Raw genomic sequence first — 24,399 nt, 5'->3', positions numbered from 1 at the left:
AAATCAGAAAAGGAATGTGAAAGAAGGTGTTTTATATTGAATTATTACTCTGTCTTGTTCAGCAGAAAATGAATATGACCTGTTAAAGGGATTTTGTAGGCTGTTTCTATAGAGACTAATAATGGCCAGACTTACAGATATATCTAATTGGAAACCAAATCTTTTATTAACTCCTTTTTTTTCTGACAGTAGATTATCACTATAGGGAAATTTACTTGAGACATTTTTGTCTTATTCACTGTTTGTACAGATCTGGATTAAAGAGTCCCATGGCAGCTTTCAAGCTTTTGTATAATTATTTTTTTCTTTTAGACAAGAGAAAAGTAACTACAGATAGGTTACTTTATTAGGAAGCTTTCTTTTTTTTCTTCCAATTAATTAGACCACAAATAAAAAGTAATGTTAATGCCTGTATAGTTTTATTTGTTAGCATTTAATTGCCACACTTTCAATGAAAAATGTGAAAAATTAATTCCTCGTTACCAATCTTAATAAGTTGGCATAGTTGTTTGTTGAAGTGGCAGCTGGGAAAATTGGTTGCCTCTCTGTTTGTTCTTCCTAATTCGAAGGTATTGACGTGTTTCTTTCTGTGCAGTCGTCTTCACTCCAACAACCTCTACTGCGATTGCCACCTGGCCTGGCTGTCCGACTGGCTGCGGCAGCGGCCACGGGTCGGCCTCTACACTCAGTGCATGGGGCCGTCCCACCTCCGGGGACATAACGTAGCCGAGGTCCAAAAACGGGAGTTTGTCTGCAGCGGTAAGGGAAACGGGTTGGCTCACTGAGTCCTGGTTTAAAATACACCTACTGACAGCGCAGTGGTGATTGCTAGTGCTGCATGTTGACTTTTGCCAGCTTTTACATAAGCCAAGTATTAATGTTTATTAAAAAATAAACTAATAATTTTTATTGCTTTTTGTACCTTGTGGGGGGATGCTTCTGTCCTTATAATTTGTATGTAAGTGCTGCATTTACGTAGAGTATATAGGCTTCTAAAAGTATAATTATGGAGGAGAGATGTGGAAGGCCTTTAGTAATAAGGAATTATACTTTTTTAACTTTACAGGTTGTTGTTTTTTCTTGTTGTTATTTTCTGCAGTTTAAATAATATTCTGAATCCCTAAGTAACTTTCTGAATGTTGTTGGTATGCTCTAGTGCATCTGATATGAAATAATGAAATGACTAACAGTTTGTTACTAATCACATTTTCTCTATTCAATTTTTTTCTTTTATTCATATCTTCTAGATGAGGAAGAAGGCAAGTTTATCTTTCTTATTTAAATATTTTTAGACTCAGATTGAAAATTTTCTGTATACTTTGCTGTTTCAAATTTCCTCAAAAACATTAAAAACCTGGAATATAGCTATCTTTCTTTTCTGTGACTCTGCAGTGTTATTTCTACTGGTTGATTTTCTGCAGGCCCCTAGAGGCTTATTGCCAAATATGCCAAAATTTGCACAGATCTGTGTTTTTAAATGAGTTTTATGAAAAGCAAAATGTTCTGTCCTTATTAAGCAGCCTCTGACATCAAAGTGTAAGGCACTGCCATGTTTGCATGGAAAATGCTAACAGTATTCTTACCATTAATTCTGCTCTTATGTACACTTAAAAGGGCATCTAACGAGATCAGTTCATGTGTCTTATTTGTAAATGGTATGGCTGCAGAGCCCAAGTGTCAAGAACAGTTTTATTACTTGGTCATTATAATGCTGATTTTAAGGCAGGGGAATAACCATGTTTTCTCTCTGGATCACTGTATTTTTGTTTAATAAAGGCAGGTGAAATATTTCCTGCCTGTTAGTATAAAAAGAGTAGTATCTATAATTAATTTTGGCAGCTGTTTGTACTTTTGTAACACATACATAAATGTGAAATCAAATTATTATAATGTAAACTACTGTCTCAAAAGACTAACCTTTTCAGTAATGTAAAACTTGAGCAGTTGTTATGTGAAGTTGTAAGTAGGAACAGCAGTGGGTGCAACTTACATTATCAATCTACCCTTCCTGTGTTAATATATGAAATTTAAAATAGTGAGAGAGATCTTAGATTCAGTTATGGTTTCATAGTCAAGAAGTTTTTTTCTTTGAGAATTTCAGTCTCTAGCTTTTTTTTACCATAATAAAAAAAAAAAAGAAAGAAAAAGAGGACTCCATGCCTTGCTCATCCCTTTGTGCCTCTCTGTATCATTACAAAACAGCAATTCTGTGTCATTAAGTCGATACAAGAATGAGTGCATTAATAAAATGTGCAATCTGTCTATTTGCAGGAAACTATAATAAGTTGTTTACTTTCTAAAGCATACCTAAAGATTAAGTGATTATGTTTAAATGCAATTTTAAATTTTGAGTTTAACATATGGCACAAGAACTTAGGGTGATGGAAAGTTGTATAAATTAGCCACCTGAGTTAGTAAGAATGATAGATCGTGGGAGGAAGAAGTCTGCTGAGCTAACACAGAGAGTGAGAGTATGAGCTGTGAAGTCAAAGCTTTTTTTTTTTTTTTTTGACTGAATGAAAATATCATAACTCCAAAATTGTCTGTAAGCGATATAGAACTGAAGGACTATACTTAAATAAGTATTTGCAGAACAGAACATAACTAGGGGACACCTTCAGTTTTTGTAGCTAAGTTCATTCATTTATTTTGACATATGTTTTTAATACTACACAAAATTCTGAAAACTAAGTAGATCAATAATTAGTTTTTAAAACTACAGAATGGGTAAAATATACCTGAAAAATGAATCACAGTTAGTCATCTTTAACAAGATGATTTTGAGTGCGAGTTGCAAAAAAAGTTGAAAAATTATAAAATTCTAGCACAGTAGTTAAGCATTTGTCTTTCATCTCTCAATATTGTGTCAGCATGTTGCTATTAACTGGGTATGTAAGTGAATGCAATTCAAAAGTATTGATAGGCTACAATGTTTATTTTATAAATTCTGCCTTACGTTTTTCAAGGAAGTGTAAAATGTGATGTTTCACTGTTGAGATAAAATAGACTACTGTTTGACAGTATTGTGCCATTTTAGCAGAAAGTCATTTCCTTTGCAGGTCACCAGTCCTTCATGGCGCCGTCCTGCAGTGTCTTGCATTGCCCTGCTGCGTGCACCTGTAGTAACAACATTGTGGACTGTCGTGGGAAAGGTCTTACTGAGATCCCAACAAATCTTCCAGAAACCATCACTGAAATGTGCGTAATCTGACTTTTTCTGTGAACTTGCAGGAAACAGTTTTTTCCTATGTGTTCATTTTTGTTATTTGTATAAATTCATGTATTATACAAGGTAGGAATTTTGGAATACATATTCAAATTCAGACATAAAAGGAATATACAGGTGTATGACAATATTTAAGACTTTTATGTTCTCTTATAAGTTAAGTTTTGTGTGTACTACTCACAATCCATAGTTAAAACTGCATTCTGAGTTGATTTTAAAAGAGCTGGTGAATACTTGCTTTTCTGCAGGTGAGTGGCTTTTCACTGCAGGCTATAAACCCTTTTGCCTTCAGGGGTCACAACAACCGTTGTGCTCGTTTTGGCTGGGATAGAGTTAATTTTCTTCATAATAGCTTCCTAGTATGGGACAGTATTTTAGATTTGTGCTGGAAACACTGCTGATATCTCAGGGATGTTTTAGTTACTGCTGAGCAGTGCTTACACAGAGTCAAGGCCTTTTCTGCTCCTCACACCACTCCACGAGTGAGGAGGCTGGGGGTGCACAAGAAGCTGGGAGGGGACACAGCTGGGACAGCTGATCCCAACTGACCAAAAGGGTATTCCATACCCTATGACAGCATGCTCAGAGCAATAAAAGCTGGAGGAAGAAGAAGGAAGAGGAACATTCAGAGTGATGGCATTTGTCTTCCCAAGTAACTGTTATGCTTGATGGAGCCCTTCTTTCCTGGACATGGCTGAACATCTGCCTGTCGATGGGAAGGAGTAATAATTCCTTGGGGAGGACTAATTCCTTGTTTTATTTTGCTTGCATAGACAGTTTTTGCTCTACCTATTATATTGTCTTTATCTCAACCCACAAGTTTTCTCACTTTTACCCTTCCAATTCTCTCCCGATCCCACTGGGGGAGTGAGCGAGCGTCTGTGTGGGGCTGAGCTACCTACTGGGGTTAAACCACAACATTGGCCTTTGGTCTCTTTATTCATCACACTCCCTGTTAGAGAAGCATAGCTTTGCAAGAATGATCAGCAACTTATACTACACGTAATAGATATTCTGCTAAAGCAGTATCCTCAGAGTGTAGTCTGAAAAAGCAGAAGGAAGGTGATTGAATGGAATCTGTGATATAGTTGTCATGTTAATACCATGTACCTGTGGACAGAGGAGCACGCATGCTGATAGGATTGCATGACATGTCATATAAAGCAGAAACATTTTATAAATGTACAACCATGCCCTGACTGTAGAGCAGAGTCATAGCAAAGTTGCTAGAGGGCCTGCAGGCTCAAAGAGCAATGTTGCTGAGAGGTTGTGTAGGCACAGAAGGAAAGTTACTGCTGCGTTGTCTTCTGCACAGTGGAGGAGCAAAAGGAGAAGGTGAGCTTATTGACAAGAAGGGCAGAAACTCAGCAAGAGCATTTTTCTATGCCTCTATAGCAGAGGCAATATTTTGGAAGGGAAACTGGGAGTTCCCCTTAGGGAAACAGTGGGAAAGTAGCTGTGCCAACAGCCTGATGAGGAGGGTCTGGATAGAAGTGAATGAGTTGAAGAGAGTATTCAGAATAAAAAGCTTGTGAGCACCTTGATAACATAAGATGATTATAAGAGTTTTGGATAACAGAGACAAGAGGAACAGATGCCTGAAGTGAAAGGGAAGAGGTCTGCTGAACATCCATCCTGTTGTACATATGATCATCCTGAAAGGTTAAAAACAGGCCTCCAAAATGACATTTTAAAAGATAAAGTGGAATTTAGCAATTTTAAGGCAACCTCATGGCTTGTTGGTATCTGACCTGTGTTCCTAACTTTGCAGAATTGGAACTACTGTGGTTTCTTCTTAGGTTGTGAATAATAATCACATCTGTCCGTTCATTATTACTACTGTTAAGACTGACCTGGCTGACCCTACCAGACCCAATTCAGACATTCAACTATATAATACAAACACGTCTACATTTCACCCCTCTCAGAAAAATCCCTCTGCTTACAAAAATGTGGCTACCTTAGAAAATCCATGCACAGTGCCTGGGAAGGCTGCACAGACTGCTTTCATTACCTAATGAGTTCTCTACTAGCTTTTTTACTTCCATATGTACATCTGTGTGCATAGAGAAGGAGGAAAAATATTGCAAGAAATAAGTAGAGGGAGTATGTGTCTAACATTCCCCACTGTATTTCTGCTGCTAACAACTGGAGCTACCCACTGAATGGTGATTACAGACACTGGAAGGCTGACTTTTTCATTGCTATAGAATCATAGAACCATAGAATGTTTAGAGTTGGAAGGGACCTTCAAAGGTCATCTAGTCCAACCCCCCTGCAAGGTGCAGGGACATCCCTGACTAGATCAGGTTGCTCAGAGCCTCATCCAGCCTGGCCTTGAACGTTTCCAGGGATGGGGCTTCCACCACCTCTTTGGGCAACCTGTTCCAGTGTTCTACAACTCGCATTGTAAAAAATTTTTTCCTAGTATCCAATCTAAATCTACCTCCCTCTGTTTTAAAACCATTACCCCTTGTCCTATCACAACAGGTCCTACTGAACAGCCTCTCCCCATCTTTCTTGTAGGCCCCCTTGAGGTACTGGAAGACCGCTATCAGGTCTCCCCGGAGCCTCCTCTTCTGCAGGCTGAACAGCCCCAACTCTCTCAATCTGTCCTCGTAGGAAAGGTGCTCCAGCCCTCTTATCATCTTCGTGGCCCTCCTCTGGACCTTCTCCAACTGGTCCATGTCCTTCTTGTGCTGGGGGCTCCAGAACTGGACACAGTACTCCAGGTGGGGTCTCACCAGGGCAGAGTAGAGAGGGAGAATCACCTCCCTCGACCTGCTGGCCACGCTCCTCTTGATGCAGCCCAGGGTGCGGTTGGCCTTCTGGGCCACAAGAGCACATTGTCGGCTCATGTTAAGCTTCTCATCCACCAGCACTCTCAAGTCCTTCTCCTCAGGGCTGCTCTCGATCCATTCTCTGCCCAGCCTGTATTTGTGCCTGGGATTGCTATGACCCAGGTGCAGGACCTTGCACTTGGCCTGGTTGAACTTCATGAGGTTGGCACAGGCCCACCTCTCCAGCCTGTCAAGGTCCCTCTGGATGGCATCCCTCCCTTCCAGCGTGTCAACAGCACCACAGAACTTGGTGTCATCGGTGACCTTGCTGAGGGTGCACTCCATCCCACTGTCCATGTCGCCAACAAAGATGTTGAACAGGGCCGAGCCCAACAGGGACCGCTGAGGGACGCCACTCGTGACCGGTCTCCACATGGACATCGAGCCGTTGGCCACCACTCTCTGAGTGCGGCCATCCAGCCAACTCCTTATCCACCGAGTGGTCCGTCCATCAAACCCATGTCTCTCTAGTTTAGAGAGAAGGATGTCGTGCAGGACAGTGTCAAAAGCTGTGCACAAGTCCAGGTAGATGATGTCACTTGCTCGTCCCTTGTCCACCGATGCCGTCACCCCGTCATAGAAGGCCACCAAATTGGTCAAGCACGATCTGCCCTTGGTGAAGCCATGTTGGCTGTCACCAACCACCTCCTTGCTCTCCATGTGCCTTAGCATGGTTTCCAGGAGAATCTGCTCCATGACCTTGCCAGGCACAGAGGTGAGGCTGACCGGCCTGCCTGTCTTCTAGACCTACACAGTTTAGTGGGGGTATGTGCTGCTAACATCTATACTTCCTTGAGAAATTCAGTACTAGAGATGGCAAGGGTATTCCTGAATCTTTATTTTAAGGGTCATCACTCCCCAAGAAATTATAGAATGTGGGAGTTACTAGTTGACGCTGGATCCACTGTTGAAAGAAATGAGTGTAAGGTAAAAGCAAGTAGGTGCTTTCCACTAATCTGTTCACTGTACTTTCTGTCTAAGAAATGCTGTTGAGTTTTAAGCATGGACTGGTATGGTCTTCAGCAGTTTATTGGTCTGGAGAGTAAAAGCAACCACATTACAACACCTCCAGCATTTGGCTATGCATTTAACAGATTGCAAGTCGAGGCTCAATGTTTCCTGCTAGGCTAGGTAGCGTTCAGATCCCATAGTGAGCCCTTTTCCCATTTCATAATCCATTATATAGATAAATATCTCTGTTCTCATATAAATTTGTACAGTATATATACTGTGCTATAGTGTATAGAGTTTATAGTGATACATTGTAAACTATCTGTTATCTCTCTGTATTGTATCTAGTTCGTAAGTGCTGGCTAAATAAAATGCAGATCACAGTATTTTGCACAGTTAAATAACACCATTCATGCTATAAAACGTGTGAACATACATTTATTCAAAAGCTGGTGCAAGAAGAGATAGCAAATTAGAAAGCCAATCTTTAGTAATTATTTTATATTAAACTGAACTTCGATGATTGACTTAGATTTTGAGTAAAGCAGACAGAGGGATTGAGATACGATTTGGGCACCATACAGTGCCAAAATTTTCCAGTTGATTGGAAGGCAAGGATAGAAATGTACAGGAAAAGAAAAAAATAAGATAGGGCCCATGAAAGGCTCTGAAACTGAGGGATAAAATGAATGGAAGAATTAGGATAGAGAATCTTGTATTTGATGAGAGTCACATGATTTTTTCTGCTTCCTTTTCAATAGGTTGAAGAGGAGTTGAAATTTTGACAAATAAGTATATTTTAATGGTTGTATGGGGAAACTTTACACTATAATGTGATGAAAGTAATTAGTGATGGTTCTTTTATGATTGTCATGGGTGGCAGAAATATTTACCATCTTAGCATCGAACAGAATGAGAGAGAGAGAAGAGATTGGAGAATGCGTGGTTTGTGGAGTAAAAAAATATTTTATTGATAATGAAGGGGAGAAGTCTACAAGACTGGATCAAACCAGCACCCCACCCTGCCCAGTGACCCACATCAGCTGTCTCTGAAAAATGTTTTGGAAACAGTAGTATACAACTTCAGAAGTAAAACACCAATAGGACAAATATTTTCCTTGTTCCCAATGTGTGTTGGGGTTCTTTTTCTGAAATGTGAATATTTGCATAGCTTTCAGAAAAAAAAAAAAAAATTCTCTTTGAAACATCTGGTCTACTTTAAACCCTACTATGTTCTTAAACTTCATGTTATTTTCAGCTAATAAATTTTTTTCTGCTCAAAATCTTCCTGGTTAAAATAGAGTCTTCTAAAATTTAATAAATTTTCCTTTGTCTTTGTAGAGGGAGGGAAAATGCAAGTTCATAATTTGTCCTGCTGCCTTCTATTTTGCATGCCACCCTCATTCATCTCTTCTCTAAACTAACTGTTCCAAGTCTGTTATATCTTTTTGGATGCCAAACCTTCTGTGTCTTAATTGATCTCCTGCTTTTTCTCTGAACTCTGTTTTCTACGTTTTTTTTACTTGCAATTACCAGAATTGAAAACAATATTCCAGATGATAGTCATCCATCACTTTATATTAATGGAATTTTAATTTTCTTTCATTTGCCTTTTGCAACCTGCTAAGTCATTTGCTTTCTTTAACTGCCAGTACACATTGATCCATGTGTTCCTAAGCCTTTTTTCTTATCTCTTACAGTTTTGTCAGGAACCAGAATTTCGTAGATATAATCCTACTATTCCATCCACAGACATTTGTGAACATTTAATCCAGTTGCATGTTACTTTTTAAAGCTGCTCTGTGAAAGATTCAGTCCTCTCTGCTTTTAACTAACTTCAGCATTCAGAGATTGTGACATTCGTATACTGTTATTATACACTAAAAAGTCTTTAAAAGCTTCATTTTTGAAGAAGTACTTTGCAACTTTCTTATAGCAAACCGTTGAGATTAGATTAGATTAGAAAGAGTGATTGTATCCCATAAAATAATCTTGGTTTTCATTTACTCCTTATGTAGTAATGTCAGTATGCCAAACTGGTAGCTGACAGTAAACATGTGAAGAGATGAGACCATGACGTCACAGTAGCATTGAGAATGCTGAGGAGCTGCTGAGCACAAGGCGGAAGGGTATAGAGAGGACTGTATTTCCACCACCGTTATACAGTTCCCACACACATGGCTCTGTCTTAATCACCATTTTAAGCACATGCTTTGGCAGGAGCTCCCCAGTTCTCAGGGAGAGAAAGAAATGTGCTGGTTCCCTGTTGTTTTCTGAAGGATGTACAGCCTTTAACAGCCAAATCATTATTTATTCACTCATCTTTGTAATACTACCATCACCAGCTTCTTGTGCACACCACAAGAAAATTTGCATTAGACTTCTATTTTACATGTGCCAGATGTTGTCCAGTCTTTTCAGTACTTTTCCATATTTTTCAATTCTTATCTGCTTTTTCAAATCAACATTGTCATCTAATTTTTCTAAACGTATTTCATTGACAGGAACATTTGAAAAATCATTAATACTTTCAAATTCCCTTACTCTAGATGAGTTTCTCTGCCCTATAATGTTGTCGCCTGCTTATAGGCTGTATTTACAGAATCCAGTGCTGAGTACTACCAGCCTGTCATATTATGCTTCAGCCAACTTCATGGTTCACAAACGCCTCTGGCACTTACATCTTTCCTGCCTTTTAACTTTGCTTTATTGTATCTCATGTGAATAACCTTTTCCTGGGAGACTGACATTAAACTTTATTGTCAGCCCTCCTTTCTAGAATTGCTTAAAATTTGACCTACTTGTTTTTGTCATTTTTCATTTTTCCCCCCATTTCTGCCTCTTCTTTGTTCTTGTATGTATAGCAGATACTCTTAATCAGAATGTAATCCATATTTAGTTTTTGAAGATACATAATGCAGTTATTTTTCTCTTGAGTTCTTGTGAAGTTTGCCTTCAACACGTGCTCATGGTTTTGTAATGTTTTGCCATGTTCTCTATCCATTTTTTCTTATCCTTTCTCTAAATGGGAAGCCTGACCTCATTCAACTCTTCTGTACCTTACAAAACACGGATTTCTTCCTCTTTGCCCAACACAAACTTCCTGGAGATAAAACTTTGTCTGATCTGCTTCTGCATTAAAATATTTATGTATTCATTACATTTGTTACATTGTCAGTCCATCTGGGGCAATGCTGCATAAAATGTAGGTGGTATTGATAATGCTGTTCGCTATCCTTCTGGTGTATATAATTAAACTGTAGGTTTTAATGTGTGCATTCTATATTGACAATTTTATGCATTTTTTCCCAGGGAGTTGATAAATTAATATGTATCTAAATAATGTTCTAAAAACCTCTTTAGAGGGAATATTGAATTTCTTAAGTATTAAACATGGGCAATTTCAGTTGAGTGAAATTTTGCGTGTTGAAGCTCTGAGTTAGCTCTTTGGGGAAAAGTAAAAGAAAAGGCTTTCTGTTTAGAGTCTAGTACTGATGTCATGACTTTGCATTGCCTTGATAGTTCTGCTGGACAACTGTTTTGGGATGATATTTTAAGACAGTAGGAACTGCTAATGGCTACTGCTTCTGCAGCAGAGCTGGCAAGGAGACTGTGTATGTGTGCTGCACTGCAGCCTCCCTGTCTCTGGTTTTGGTGTAATAGTCTAAACCACTGAGGAAAATGAGTTTGCACTGGAAGCTGAAGAGGTTTAGGAATGTTCTGTGATGGTGGGAGCAGGAGGAGGCAAAGCCAGTTGCTGAAATGCTGTTTCATTCCAGTGCAGTTGGATTTACTGGCAAGCATCAGGGTGTTGCTGAGAGGGTTTTGTTGTATCACTCTGTCTGACTTCTCAATTGGTACAGAAGTCAGTTGGCAAAAACTAGCAATTCCCATTGTGTGACGTCAATTAGCAGGCAGTGCATTGTCTGCCAAATGCCTCTTGGGAAGATGCCTTCAGTAACAGGACTGCTTATCTCCAAATAGCTGCCAGTGAAAATGGAAGGAGAATAAAGCCTATGGTGGTCCTCTTTTTTTCCCTTCTGGTGTGATAAAGGTCAGAGCAAAATTAAGTATTCAGTGTCTCAGTAAATGTAATTCTTAATCTTTATTGACTTAGTACAATTGTATCTATACCAGTTACACCCTTTCTGCAAAATCAGTTCTGCTCTTTATTATCTAAATAAACTTAAACACAACTAAATAACAATACTTAAGCTTTTATTTTCTGGTCTGTCCAATCAATGTGATATTATTTGAGAAAGAAATACTTCCTATTTCATACATATGTTAAAAAACAAAATAAATGGTTGAACACCAAGACTCTTCCAGTTTTAGTGCACCTACTAATTCTTCAGGAAGCACAGAATTAAAATGGTGCACAGATGCAACTTTGCTTCTTGGTCAAATGAAAAGGTTTCATACCATCAGTGACCTGCAGGAAACATTTTGTGAACTTTAAAAAATTTCCCATAGCCCTATTATTTTAATATCTGTATTGTAAATGTTGTGAGGCAAAATACATTGACCATAAATGTTACATATTAATAGTCTTCAAATTTTTGTTATCTAGTATGCCTTACTTTAGCCTTTCTCCATTGACTTACGCGAAGCATGATACGTTATTAATTCGTTAGAAACATCACAATCTGAGCTGATTTAGATTTGTTATTTGAACCGCTCCTTTTTTCCAGAAATTTTTATGGGATGCTCTTTCATTGACATGTTCGGTCTACCCGGTTTAATGAACTCCAGTGGTCTCTAATGCACCTAGTGCTTTCCTCCTTTGTCATACAGCTCATATATTAAAGGCATTAAAGGTCATTCTTAAGGTTCAAAAGTATTGCTTTAATTAGTTTTAGAAAGTATAGCCTTTCTAATGACAATAACATTTATCAGCCTCTAAGCAGGCATTCCTTCCATATTTTAGTTTTTCAGCACCGTTAATCTCTTCACTTGGTTGCATTTTAGAATTCACCTTCTGTGTGAAAATTCTTTAAATGATCAGCAGAAATGAGTCTGGTTCCCTTCGAATAGAGACTTTTTGGCACATGTTCAAACTGACTATCAGAAACCTTACAAATAGTGACCAGGCAGCAATTCCATTAATTGTACTGGTACCTTCTCTCAGAATGGTGTGAGTAAGCAACAGGCTCTTATTTGAAAAGAAGAGGCCAAAAAGCCATTAATGAGCCAGACTACCTCATGAAAATGCTGCTCTTACGTTCTTCTGATATTCTTTTCTCTTCTGTGGCTTAAGCTACCAGTTGAAGTGTTCTAAAACTTTTTTTCTTACTGTAGAACGATGAATAAAAGAAAATAAATACAATTGCAATAAGTGTTTCTAAGGATGGTGCAGGGGGGTGGTACCTGCTCTGATGTCCACAGCTTTGTATAAATGATTATTTAAGCAAACAAGCATGGAATTAAATTGATATTTTCAAAAAAATTGTTTATATTAAAACCATTTAAGTAGTGAAAGGAATGACTTTATTTAAAGTCATTTATTTCTTTTTTAGAAGGGTAACACTCACAATGGTGTCTTGGGGAGGAGGAATGTTTGCTGGAGGGGAGAGTGACTGGAGGGTTGCCACTATTAACTAAGCAACAGTTCTATAAATAATTTTAGTCTTTATAAGGGGGAAGAAAATACCCTGAACCGCATAATATATGAAATGAAAAAAAACATACAGGAGTCAGGAAGTTTAACAGTTCACCTTCATAATCCAGTGTAGTGAAAAGTCACTGACTTCTTAATTACAATGAGCTTCAAGATAAAGTTGTTCTTTCTTGTGAATGGAGCTTTCTAATGTTTGAATGCCAAAACTAGAAGCTGTTACAGTTGTTTCATAATAACTTTGTTTACATTTCCCATTACAGTTTCCTAATTTGTCCCCTCAGTCTTTTCTCATCTTACCTTCCTGATTTCTACTGTTTTTCTTCATGTTTTCATTTTTCTCCATCTTATTCTCCCTTATACTTTGTTTTCATAAGTCTGTTGATTAATGATTGTATATTGTGCCAAGCACTCAACTACAGCTTTGTGAGCCGTGTGATACTAAGCAGGATTAAAAGCTCCTGAGATCATTTCTCACAGTAACACTTAAATTATATTAAAGAAGAAGGGAAGAAAAAAAAAACAAACACGGGAAAGGAGAGAAAGGGGGAAAAAGAAGAAGGAAAAGAGGGGAAAGGAAATGAGGTCTGACAGAACTGGACTTGACAGATGGACTTAACCAAGACAGAATGACTAGTGACATGACCACACTGCAGACACTAGGGAAGTGCTTGGCATAAATGCAGATTTTTCTTTTAGAACTGGGAGCTGTATGTATCTATCTTTTCCAAGCTAAGCTTGGCACGTGTACAGGTTCACCATTTCTATTGTCTTTTAAAATTCATCCTTAGCTGAATGCCCAAAGTACAGTCTTAAATAAATAACTATTCAACAGAGAGACTCTTGAGATGCAAAGATGCCTCTAAGGCTGACCCTTTACAGATGGAAGTCACTTGGGAGGGGTTTAGGAATATTTATTGAAGACAGTTCAAAGACTCACATAGCAGGAAAACTCTGAAACATCAGAGATAAGGCAGCTTTCTCTATTTTTAGCAGCTCGAAGTGTGATTTGGTTATCTACAGTAGCCTGACAGAAATGAGAGCAAACCCTGCATCTTCTCAGCTTGAAAGGAATCAGTCTGAATGCTGAGGGAACGATGCAATAAGTTACGAGACGTTAAATTGATTATTGTTTTCCAGTGTTTGCATTTGTTTCTGCTTTCTAGTTTAAATCAAAATCTTGGTCTTCTTAGGACTTATGCAGAATGTTAGCTCAGAAATGTCATTTACGTTAAGCTGTCAGACAGAAGTCTTGCACATGCAATGAAGTTCTGGAAAGGTTTTGCTAAGTTGGTTTCTATATATACATCTGCATACATAGTCATCGGTCTTGTTTCACTGTGTATTGTTAAGGTTTTTAGTGGGTTGCAAGAATCCTCTGTAACCATATCTATCTTTTTCCAAAAAATATGTGTTAACCTTCCAATGGTACTCTAAATAGACAGATCTCTTCAGTCTTGCTATAAAATGTGTCACAGCCATTTAATTATTCTTATGGCTCATTTTTTTTTCCTGATTTATGATTTTTATCTTCTCATAATTCTTAACATAACAAATGCATACAATACTGCCAGTGTGTGCAGGTGTCAAGTGAAAAGATGATGTCTACATCTGGATAAAAAAGCTAAAATAATTATTATAGTTTTCAACTTCTTATGAATACTGATACATTCTTTGGTCAGTAGGAAGACAGAAAACAAAATTGCCACATCTTGAATTTTCAGAAATTGCTGGATTGAAATAAAGTGCATTAAAATATACATAACTAAGTACCTTGTGGAGACATTACTATTTGCTAAATACCCATTTAACAAATTTGCATGATCTGACTAATATTTTCTCGGCTTTTAATCTAACATTCCAGACTTTTAAGCAACTTCATGTAGCTACCATGTTTTTAAAATTAACTTTTCTCATATATGCTTCTCTTCAACCATACTTCATGTGTAAGTCTTCGTCTTACTAATGCATTGGACTTGATATTCAAATTTTTTACTAGTGAACTGGGGAGGCATTCTGATTTTTCAGTGAAATACAGAGCTTTTGCTTCTGTTTTGCTTAAAAGTTACTTCATTTTTATGTCCAGAAGCTTATAGCAAAGAAAAGTACATTACTTTTAGATGCAGTAGTATTAGTTGCAATATATTAGTTATATGCTTATCTTTTGCCTAGAAGTTTGTTCAAAAGAATTCACAGGAGTATGCTTTACATATGGAGAAGGACCAAAAAAAGAATCCCAATGAAATGGAAATATCCAGTTCAAAATAGCTGACATGAAACTAAAACTTTTGTACCAATATAGACTGTAACTGAACCCTTCCACATTCTTCAGCACCTAGCCATGTTTAATATGCTAATGCAAATATGACCATTAACTTTGAAAAAATCTTTGCATGAAAATAATACTATTTCATAATTTTACTAGAAAGATTTTATGATTTACCGCTCCCTATCATAAGTGACACTCAGTTTAGACTGTTCATCTGTGGCTTCAATGATGTGAATACAATTCTCTCTATATACCTTTTTTTTTTTATTGTGGGAAGGTCACTTATTTCTTAGCAAAACCAGCATGTGTGCCCATTGCAATATAAAACAAAATGGTTTGGTTGCTTTATCAAAAATGTAGAAATTTGCTAAAATCTTAACATTACATATGATGTATGTATAAAACCACAGAATTATTATGTATGAATAGCGAAAAATGCATTATCTGTGAGGCCATGTATTGAATAAATGTGAAACAAATTAAAATTGAGTATAGGAATCTATTGAGATATTAACTTCTTTACCTTAATATATTCAATTTGCTAATAGAGATTCCAATGAATTACATTTAACTTATCTTTGGGATTCCTACTTTAACATTTCTGAGGCACGCTGGAAGGGAGGGATGCCATCCAGAGGGACCTTGACAGGCTGGAGAGGTGGGCCTGTGCCAACCTCAATGAAGTTCAGCCAGGCCAAGTGCAAGGTCCTGCACCTGGGTCATGGCAATCCCAGGCACAAATACAGGGTGGGTGGGGAATGGATTGAGAGCAGGCCTGAGGAGAAGGACTTGGGAGTGCTGGTGGATGAGAAGCTTAATAAGAGCAGGCAATGCGCCCTTGCGGCCCAGAAGGCCAACCGCATCCTGGGCTGCATCAAGAGGAGCGTGGCCAGCAGGTCGAGGGAGGTGATTCTCCCCCTCTACTCTGCCCTGGTGAGACCCCACCCGGAGTACTGTGTCCAGTTCTGGAGCCCCCAACAAAAGAAGGACATGGACCAGTTGGAGAAGGTCCAGAGGAGGGTCACGAAGATGATAAGAGGGCTGGAGCACCTCCCTTATGAGGACAGGCTGAGAGAGTTGGGGCTGTTCAGCCTGCAGAAGAGGAGGCTCCGGGGAGACCTGATAGCGGTCTTCCAGTACCTCAAGGGGGCCTACAAGAAAGATGGGGAGAGGCTGTTCAGTAGGGCCTGTTGCAATAGGACGAGAGGTAGTGGTTTTGAAATAGGGGGGGGTAGATTTAGATTAGAAATTAGGAAAAAATTTTTTACAATGCGAGTTATAGAACACTGGAACAGGTTGCCCAGAAAGGTGGTGGAAGCCCCATCCCTGAAAACGTTCAGGGCCGGGCTGGATGGGGCTCTGAGCAACCTGACCTAGTCAGGGATGTCCCTGCTCCTTGCAGGGGGGTTGGACTAGATGACCTTTGAAGGTCCCTTCCAACTCTAAGTATTCTATGATTCTATGATTCCATTTGACTGCTTCAAAACCAGATAATTTTGCTAATTTGATAGCTAATCCTGTCTACTTAACACACACAAGAGAAATTATTTTACTCTTGTAAAACGCTGTTACTAAAATATCTTCCTAATCTGAAAATTGCTTGTAATTGTACGGCTTTATGGTTTGTTGTTTTGTTTGGTTTTTTTTTAAAAAAACACTTATTTTCACTTACTTTAGTTGTCAGACATAGTGATTTTTGTAAGGAGAATATTTAATCTGTTCTTTCTTAGCAGGCCTTCTATTCTGCCATTGTTCACATCTTTAGCTTTCTTCATACCCTTGTGTCCTATTGCAAAAACTAATTAAATTCAGAGAACAGAGGATCATTTGAACAGTCAAGAGGACACAGAGACACAAACTACAACAATTAGAGGAGAAACATGTGAAACCGGTGCTGGTTGGCAGACACTGGATGTAGGTACTGCCCAGAATGAACACCATTCCAACTCTTGGGGTTTTGTGCAAGCTTCTGGTGGGTATTGAAGTAGAAGAGGAACTTTGAGGGACCTCTCTGTACTCTACCAAGGGAAAGAAAGTAGCTCAAGCATGGAATAAATGAATATTTTATACAGCATAAAGGGAAGCTGGAGAAGTCTCATCTAGCTCTTCCAGAAAAACCCTCATAGATGTCTGACAGCTGTTCCACACTCCAAAGGTGTTGTTGCTCTTAGATTTTATTTTCACATATGGCTCTTCACTATTGATAACTTTTCCTCAGCAATAATATGAGTGAAGTTACTGTAAGAGAAACTAGGGATACTGAATTTTCACTATTTTGTGTTTCACCATCAATGAAATGCTTTCTTCGTTATTTGCACATTGCTAAATACATAATTCAGTAAGCAGCAACCACTTGTGAAAAGTGTTCTCAGTTAAAAAACTTTGTTTAGAGTTTTGTGGCAAATTCATGGTGTAGGTCCATGTGTTGCTTAACAGGTAGCGAGGACTCCTGCCACCCTTGGTCTTGCACGATGATGGGATTCTTAAGCTGATGATATTTCTGCTCAATGAGAACAGGTTGACAAGTCACTGCTTGTGATCAGCTGGGAGTATAGCAGGATTACATCTATTTTTTGTGAACTTAATACAGTTACTCTGAACAGCTCAAGTAGTTTTTGTAGTATAACAACTCTCATCAAAAATAGGCTAATTGGAGAGGCTTTAATTTTACTCTAGGTGACTCAGGCTAATTGCACTGAAGCCGCACTCTGACATGCCAAAGTACTGAGCAAATAATTCTTTAAGAAGTGGTGCATTTTGCCTGCAACCTGAATCTGTAACAATTAAGAAATGTAAAGCAAATTGTCGTTAATGGTGCTATAGGGTTCAGAGCATGAGATGGCCCTTTCTGTGATGAAAAATTAAACAAGTGCAGGTTTGGGACTTGCTTTTGAGAAAATGCAATGAATTGTTTAATAGCTTTAGAATGACAAATCTTGTTAGTTTTTTGATGTAATACAGACTAAGGAGTCATCTGTCATTTACAGTCAGTCCCCTGAGAAAATATTTGATAGAACAGTTAACACTGGATGTGAACAGTTTGGCAAGCTTTAGGGCAACATTGACAGTGAGTCTTTATATGCAAATATTTAGGAAACTGTCAACCAGATTTATTAATAGACAGAATTAGAGCCTGAAATTCTAAAGTGCAAGTAATATAGTCATTCAAAATACATATTTTGTTTTGTTAGACATGGATGATATCACAGATTTCAACAAAATCCTTTTGCTGCTAAAGTTAGAAGCAACATCTAGTGGATATTAGCACTCTGGAGGTGCAATTGTTGAGAAGGGAAAAAAAGGTACTTTGTTTAATAGCCTCAAGGATTCTTGTAGCAAAGGGAGACCATTACTATTTCCCTATTTTAAAAACAAACAAAAAACCCCCACACCTGGCAGATGTTGTATATGATGAGAGATGTGTTGGCTATGTATTGCAGTTCTTCAGGTTCAGGACCTGCTCTGAATCCCATCACTGAAATCTATTTTCTGTTTTCTGACAGCTGTTTTTGCCATTTACTTTAAAAGCAGATGGGGAAAATGCAAAGAAGAACTGTCAATTTTATTACCATGTATAATCAGCATCTGTGCAATACATCAGACTCATTGCACAGCTTACACTTTCTTCTCTGTAGTAAAAATTCTTTTGGGGTTTCTTTAACAAGCTTCTTGCAGACTTCTTGTAAATGAGTAGATGCTGGAATTAAAAGTATAGTTTAATTAAATGCTAAAGCCATTGACCAAATTTACTTAATTGATATCCTGTGTCCTGATGGTTTAATTATAAAATAGATTGTTAATTTGCTGCTCCATATTCAAATTCATGTTTTTTTAAGGAAGGTTTTTTATATTTTATTGTTACTAAATACTTTTTTTTTAGTGATATTTCTGACCCCTTAACATGTATTAAGGTGCAGCACATCTCATGCAGTATTTTTTACCTTTCTTTACTGAGCAGGCTTAGTATGTTGTACCCCATCTGCATGTTTAAAATAAAAGTGATTCTGCAGAGAACAGGGTGTTCTTCATTCCCAGTCTACCCTCTTTCTCAGTGCAGAAGTCTTTCATAGAAATGACTTTTTATAGTGGGTAAAATAAGCTCATTTAAAAGTGTCAGTATAAATAAGTGTGTTGTCTCTCTGTGTGAGTGCGGAAGTAGTAATCAGTAATGGTGTGCTGCAGGCTTGTAGCAGAAAACAGCATCCTCCTGGAAAGTGTCAAGTGATTTACATGTCACAGGGCTCTCTGGGGACAGAGTGGGAAGAATCCGTCTACTGGCTGGGGACCGACTTTGATTTGATTTGATTTGATTAGGTTGGAAGTCACAACTGCAGAAGCACCTTTATTTCTTAGAATAGTACGTGGTTGTACATTAGAGTGTCTGCAGTGATAAGCAGAGGGGGAAAGATTTAGAAAAAGAAATGTTCTTATTGCATTTCCTAGATAGGAGAGATCAGGGAATAGTCTTCAAAAAAGGTTTCGACCAGTTTGGCAGCGTTAAAAGACAGTAAAACACTTATGTATTGATGCAGGACTTCTTTGAAGTGAAACACTAAAAGGAGCAGCAGACTTAATACTAAGAGCATTAATTAGTGTTTGTGTGGTGATGGGCAGAGTACTTATACATGAGGCAGTGCAAGCTTTGATGAAGCATGTACTTAACTGTCTTCCTCCATTATCTTACCTTATTAAATATGCTACTAAAATTGACTGTGGCTTTTGAAAAAGAAACCACCAAAGCAGTATTTATGATACACAGATGATCATTTATAAAAAAGAATGACTTCTGGGATGACTTTGAAAGGAGATGTTGTGCACAAAATTTAATACAAATTCCATGGCAAAATACTGGTATTAGCTTTTTGGTCTTCTACAATATAATGGTACTTCTGACCATGTCGTTTGCGAGCACTTAATAGCTGAGTTTTTCAGCAGTAGATAGCTACAACCCATCCTATTCCAGAATTAAAAATGAATAATTTTATATGAGGAATTAATATAAAAGAATTTTTAATTACTATGGGTTTTATCAGTAGAATGCAGATTTCCTTTAGATATTAGTCTATCTGTACTTTGTGACCTTCGAATATATCTAATTAGATTTTCTCTGGAATACTGGATGCAAATCTGCACTCTGTGAAATTCAGCTGATTCTAGGAAGATAAAGCAGAAGATTAGAGGATAACAAAGCTTGAAAATGTGAATTTGATTTACTTTCTTTACAGAAAAAGTGAAGTAGAAAAGATTTTTCTTCCATATTCATATAATCTTCTTTTTCCTTTCTTATACTAATCTCATTTTCTAAAATGTGATCTGTTCTAGCCTATACACTTTGGCATGAGTTAAGAAAATACATACTTAGATGATCCTACTATAACAAATCCTTTAACCAGAAGAGCTTCTAAATTTATCCCAGCACTGCACAGTCTGTCTGTTAGACTATAAATTTCTCACTAAAAGGAAATGCTAGGTAAAGTTGACATGGAGTTCATTTTATATATCCACCTTTGAATTGGTAGTTTGCTCTATTAGATCTGCTAGAAAATTAGCTTTCAGAACTATACTGTAGTAGGACTTCTTCAGGTTTTGAACTCATATAATTTGTAGACAAAATGAAGAGCAGTAAATTGTATCTGCTGTTCCATCATCTCCTAAAAAATGGCATACATGTATCCTGTAAGGTACTTCAGTTTATAGAACTAATATATTTTGAAATTAAAACAGTAAACTAGAAAATACTTTGTATCTTAATTTAACGCTAGACCTTGTCTTCCTCAAATTACGTGCTGTATCGTGTCTAGTTAAGAGCATTTTGTGTTTAAAGATAGGTGAACATAGACTGGAGCCCCTCCAGCACTAGGTCACAAATCTCTACATCATGGGCTAATAAGCAGCATTTACAAATGAGGCTTGTGACAGCCTCATGTAGGAGCATTGCCCCTGCGGTATCTGTCTTTCCTGTATACACAGAGGCATTTTTCCCGTGTCTCTCTCTCCAGCGATTCAAGTTCTCCTCTATAATACGGACTAATCCTGCTTTGTCCTTTTTACCCCTCCTCCCCTTTCCATTCCTCTGTGTATGCCCTACGTGTTTCCCTGTGTAAGATACTCTTTGGCTGGTTTTCAAAGCTCCACATCTGATAAATGTCTGGTCAGGCTGTCCCTGGCGGTTAGGCAGTTGGTTACTGCCAAATAGAGTGTGTAACAGGAATGGATGGATGGCTGCCATTCCCTTCATGGCTAGGTTAATTTGGTTTCTCAGCAGCTTCACATTGCTAAAATAAGTAAATTTTTAGAAATTTATTACCTGAAGGTTTTACCTCTCTTTGACCTAGCCAGCTGAGTAGAAAACGATTTAGATGATAAGCATGCATAATCTTTATTTTCTGGGGAAACTAAGCTAAAAATGTAGTGTAAGAACAGAAAATACTTGGATTTCATCTAATTTGGTGTTGACCTTTAACTTAAACAAGTTTTTACTTATTCAGATGTTTGCCTTCTGCATCTACTGAAGTGTACTGGAGAAGAGTGACCTTCTCCCTTTATAGTCAGTACTCGTGGTCTGATACAAAATATGTTTCATGAGTCTGAAAGGCTCAGCCAAAACAAACACGTATGAAAGAATATCAAGTTTATGGAAAAAGTTAAGATTCTTGTGCCATGGGATTCCCTGCAGTGTTTAAAATACACCTCAAAACTGTAGCAAGGTGGCAATATTTTCCTAGTTAAGGACTCTTTAAAAACATGAACCCTGTCTAAAACAATTCTGATGAAGTGAGATTTCGGTGTGTCAGGAAGATTTTTCAAGGCTTTTTGGTTTTTTTTTTTTCTTGGCTTCTTCATAAGCCATTCAAGAATAAATTCTGCTAAGGTAAAGCATGGTCAGACTTAAGAGGTTTTGACTATTAAATGTATAAATATCTCCATCTGAATGAAACTTCACTAAGGCAGAAAAAAAATATTTCTTCAGTTCAGCTATACTGTGATCTCTGGAGAAACTTTACAAAAAGAAATAATTGTAAAAATAATTTCTTGGAAAGGCTTACTCACAGTGAATATACAACCTTATTAGTTACACTGCACACACAGACATATATGTCTCTTTATCAGAGCAAAAATGAAACAGAAGAGACTTAATAGACAAGGGTAAAAGGAAAAAAAATAGACTAATAATGCTGCATCTAGATTTAAAAAGGCTTTTTGAACTTAGGTTCTGAGTCAATGCCCAAGTAATTTAAAATAGTGCAGTAAATTCTACAGAATTTTTATTCCTTATATTAAATAGATTTTTGGCATTGTCTTTATGTATGTAGATCATAGTAAGAGTTGATACCTGTGCATGAAAGAGGGCATGACTTCTTGGCAAGTGGGCCATAGGTCTGTATCAGCATAGATTTCCCATATGCAAAGCTCTGGAAGTTCAGAAAATTCTTGGAAAACTGTTTCCATCAGCAAATTCGTACTTTGCAGTATGGCAAGTTTCAGTCATAGTCACTATACATACAAAGCAAACGTGGCCAGTAACATAAACTACAATTTTAGATTAAAATACTTGTTTAAAGAAGTTAGAAGTGTAGCTGTGTAATCCTAGTATTATATCTTAAAGGAAATGTGTTACGTACTGTATCTAAAGAAATCATGTGTGCGTATTTAAAAATATGGCATTTGCCTTACTGCAGGTAGCAACATATGTTATTTGTTCTATAGGAGCATTCCTCTCCCCTTTCCTGTGGTTTGCATATTTCAATGATAAACTCACAGAAATCTTTAGACATTTCTAAATAAAACTTACTATTAAAATTGCTTTATGAGAATAATACACTGGGAGTCAATTAACCCTAACTCAAGTTTGAATTTTTTAATGACAGTTCTGGCTTAAATCTTACAAAAATCTTGTGTGCTCTAAAAATAAGCTTTAGATACAAAATCAAGATTGGGTTTTAATTTACAGCATTACACCCTATAAGTTAAAAGGCTTGGTTTTAAAGACAAAACCTAATTTTTCTGTAATGAAAACTGAAATGTAATGACCTTGTTTCTCAAGATTAAAATTATACTGAAAAAGAAAGCAAAAGCAGCCTTCTTTGTTGAAGTCTATCCCTTCTACTTTGTTATGGCTTTAGATTGCTGTTTGGCTTGGGTTTTATATTTTTATGTTGCTATTCTTTTACAGTCGGTTAGAACAAAATTCAATCAAGGTCATACCTCCTGGAGCTTTCTCACCATATAAAAAACTTCGAAGAATGTAAGTAACATATAATTTAGATTTATTTTTAAATTTTCATATATACACACACACGTATACATATATATGCCTACATATAAAAAAACAAACAAGTCAACGTCATACAGAGGAACTGCAGTCAATGTGTGAGCATGTAAGAAAGTTTGACTGCTGGAAGATTAACTGATATTGCAGCCTGATTATTAAGACCATATAGCATTTTTGACACATTAATAATAATTAGTTTTTACCAAATATTGAAATTATTTAATATGGTTCTGCATAGAAGCAATATATTACAGTAGTGGACATTCTATAGAAAAATAAATTAATGGAGATAAGCCACTGTTATTTTGGAATGTCATTGAGGCTGTATAGTCCTTTGGCCATAGCAAACAGAGAATTTTTTATAAAATGTACTTAAGCAATTAGGAAAAGTAAACTTTTTTGTCAGGTTTTTTTAAGCTTTTTTGAAAGGTCTATTTTTAACCATGTATTTTGTTTCAGTGTACTGCCAATTTTAGTGGTTTTATATTGAAATTCTTTGGCAGTGTCTCACATAAATATTTTAATTTCTCTCTCCCTTCCATGCCTAATTCTAATTACATATTGTTTTAACAGTTGCTATTTTGAAAATAGCTTGAATTAATGGCATCAAATTTCCTTTATTTCAGTGACCTGAGCAATAACCAGATCTCTGAAGCCGCTCCAGATGCTTTCCAGGGCTTACGTTCACTCAATTCACTGTAGGTATCTGTTTGACCTGTAAAAATGGAAGCAAAGTTCTCATATTCTTATAGTGAAATTATTCTTGATTTTTGGCTCCCTGCAGAATTTTTGTAAAAATTTGATCAATTCTGAAAGGTGTAAAAATAATTTCAGAATGTTCGAGTGATAATTGAATATTGTGTCACAGTTAAACACAAAAAAAAAAAAAAATGTTTTTTTTAATAAATAAGTTCAGGGCAAAGACATGAACAAAATCAAACAATTGTTTGATTCCCCAGTTAGTTGTTCTTAGAAACAGCAAATCCACTTACCAAGGTTCCTGGCAGGGCTGTAAACAGTGAGGTGCTGATTCTGCTGAGAGCTCTTTGGGTAACACACCTTTTGGGAAAATGTGTGATCCTGCTTCCTCACAGGACCACAAGGATCTTGCAAGTATCAAGTTGTTGCTTGTTAAATTCCCTTCAGGAAAATGGAAAATTCTTTATATTTAAAGTTAAAATCACCTAGTATTTGCCTTTCATAACGGCGGCTTTGTTTGCTTTATTA

At 37.2% G+C, this 24,399-nt stretch overlaps 1 protein-coding gene across 4 annotated transcripts in view; it reads left to right on the top strand.

Moving 5' to 3' along the window:
* The window catches only part of SLIT2 (slit guidance ligand 2), a 257,184-nt gene that overhangs the window by 161,834 nt on the left and 70,951 nt on the right, over positions 1–24,399 (top strand). For all 4 annotated transcript variants that reach the window (XM_086746083.1, XM_086746085.1, XM_086746082.1 and 1 more), the window contains exons 8-11: positions 596–759; positions 3,060–3,198; positions 23,074–23,145; positions 23,799–23,870. In XM_086746083.1, coding sequence (XP_086602209.1) covers positions 596–759; positions 3,060–3,198; positions 23,074–23,145; positions 23,799–23,870 — 447 coding nt within the window. The remainder of the gene's footprint in view (positions 1–595; positions 760–3,059; positions 3,199–23,073; positions 23,146–23,798; positions 23,871–24,399) is intronic.

This window comes from Chlamydotis macqueenii, chromosome 4 (assembly GCF_036417535.1).
Source record: "Chlamydotis macqueenii isolate bChlMac1 chromosome 4, bChlMac1.mat, whole genome shotgun sequence".
NCBI classification, from domain to species: domain Eukaryota; kingdom Metazoa; phylum Chordata; class Aves; order Otidiformes; family Otididae; genus Chlamydotis; species Chlamydotis macqueenii.
This window is presented reverse-complemented; position numbering and strand designations above follow the sequence as displayed.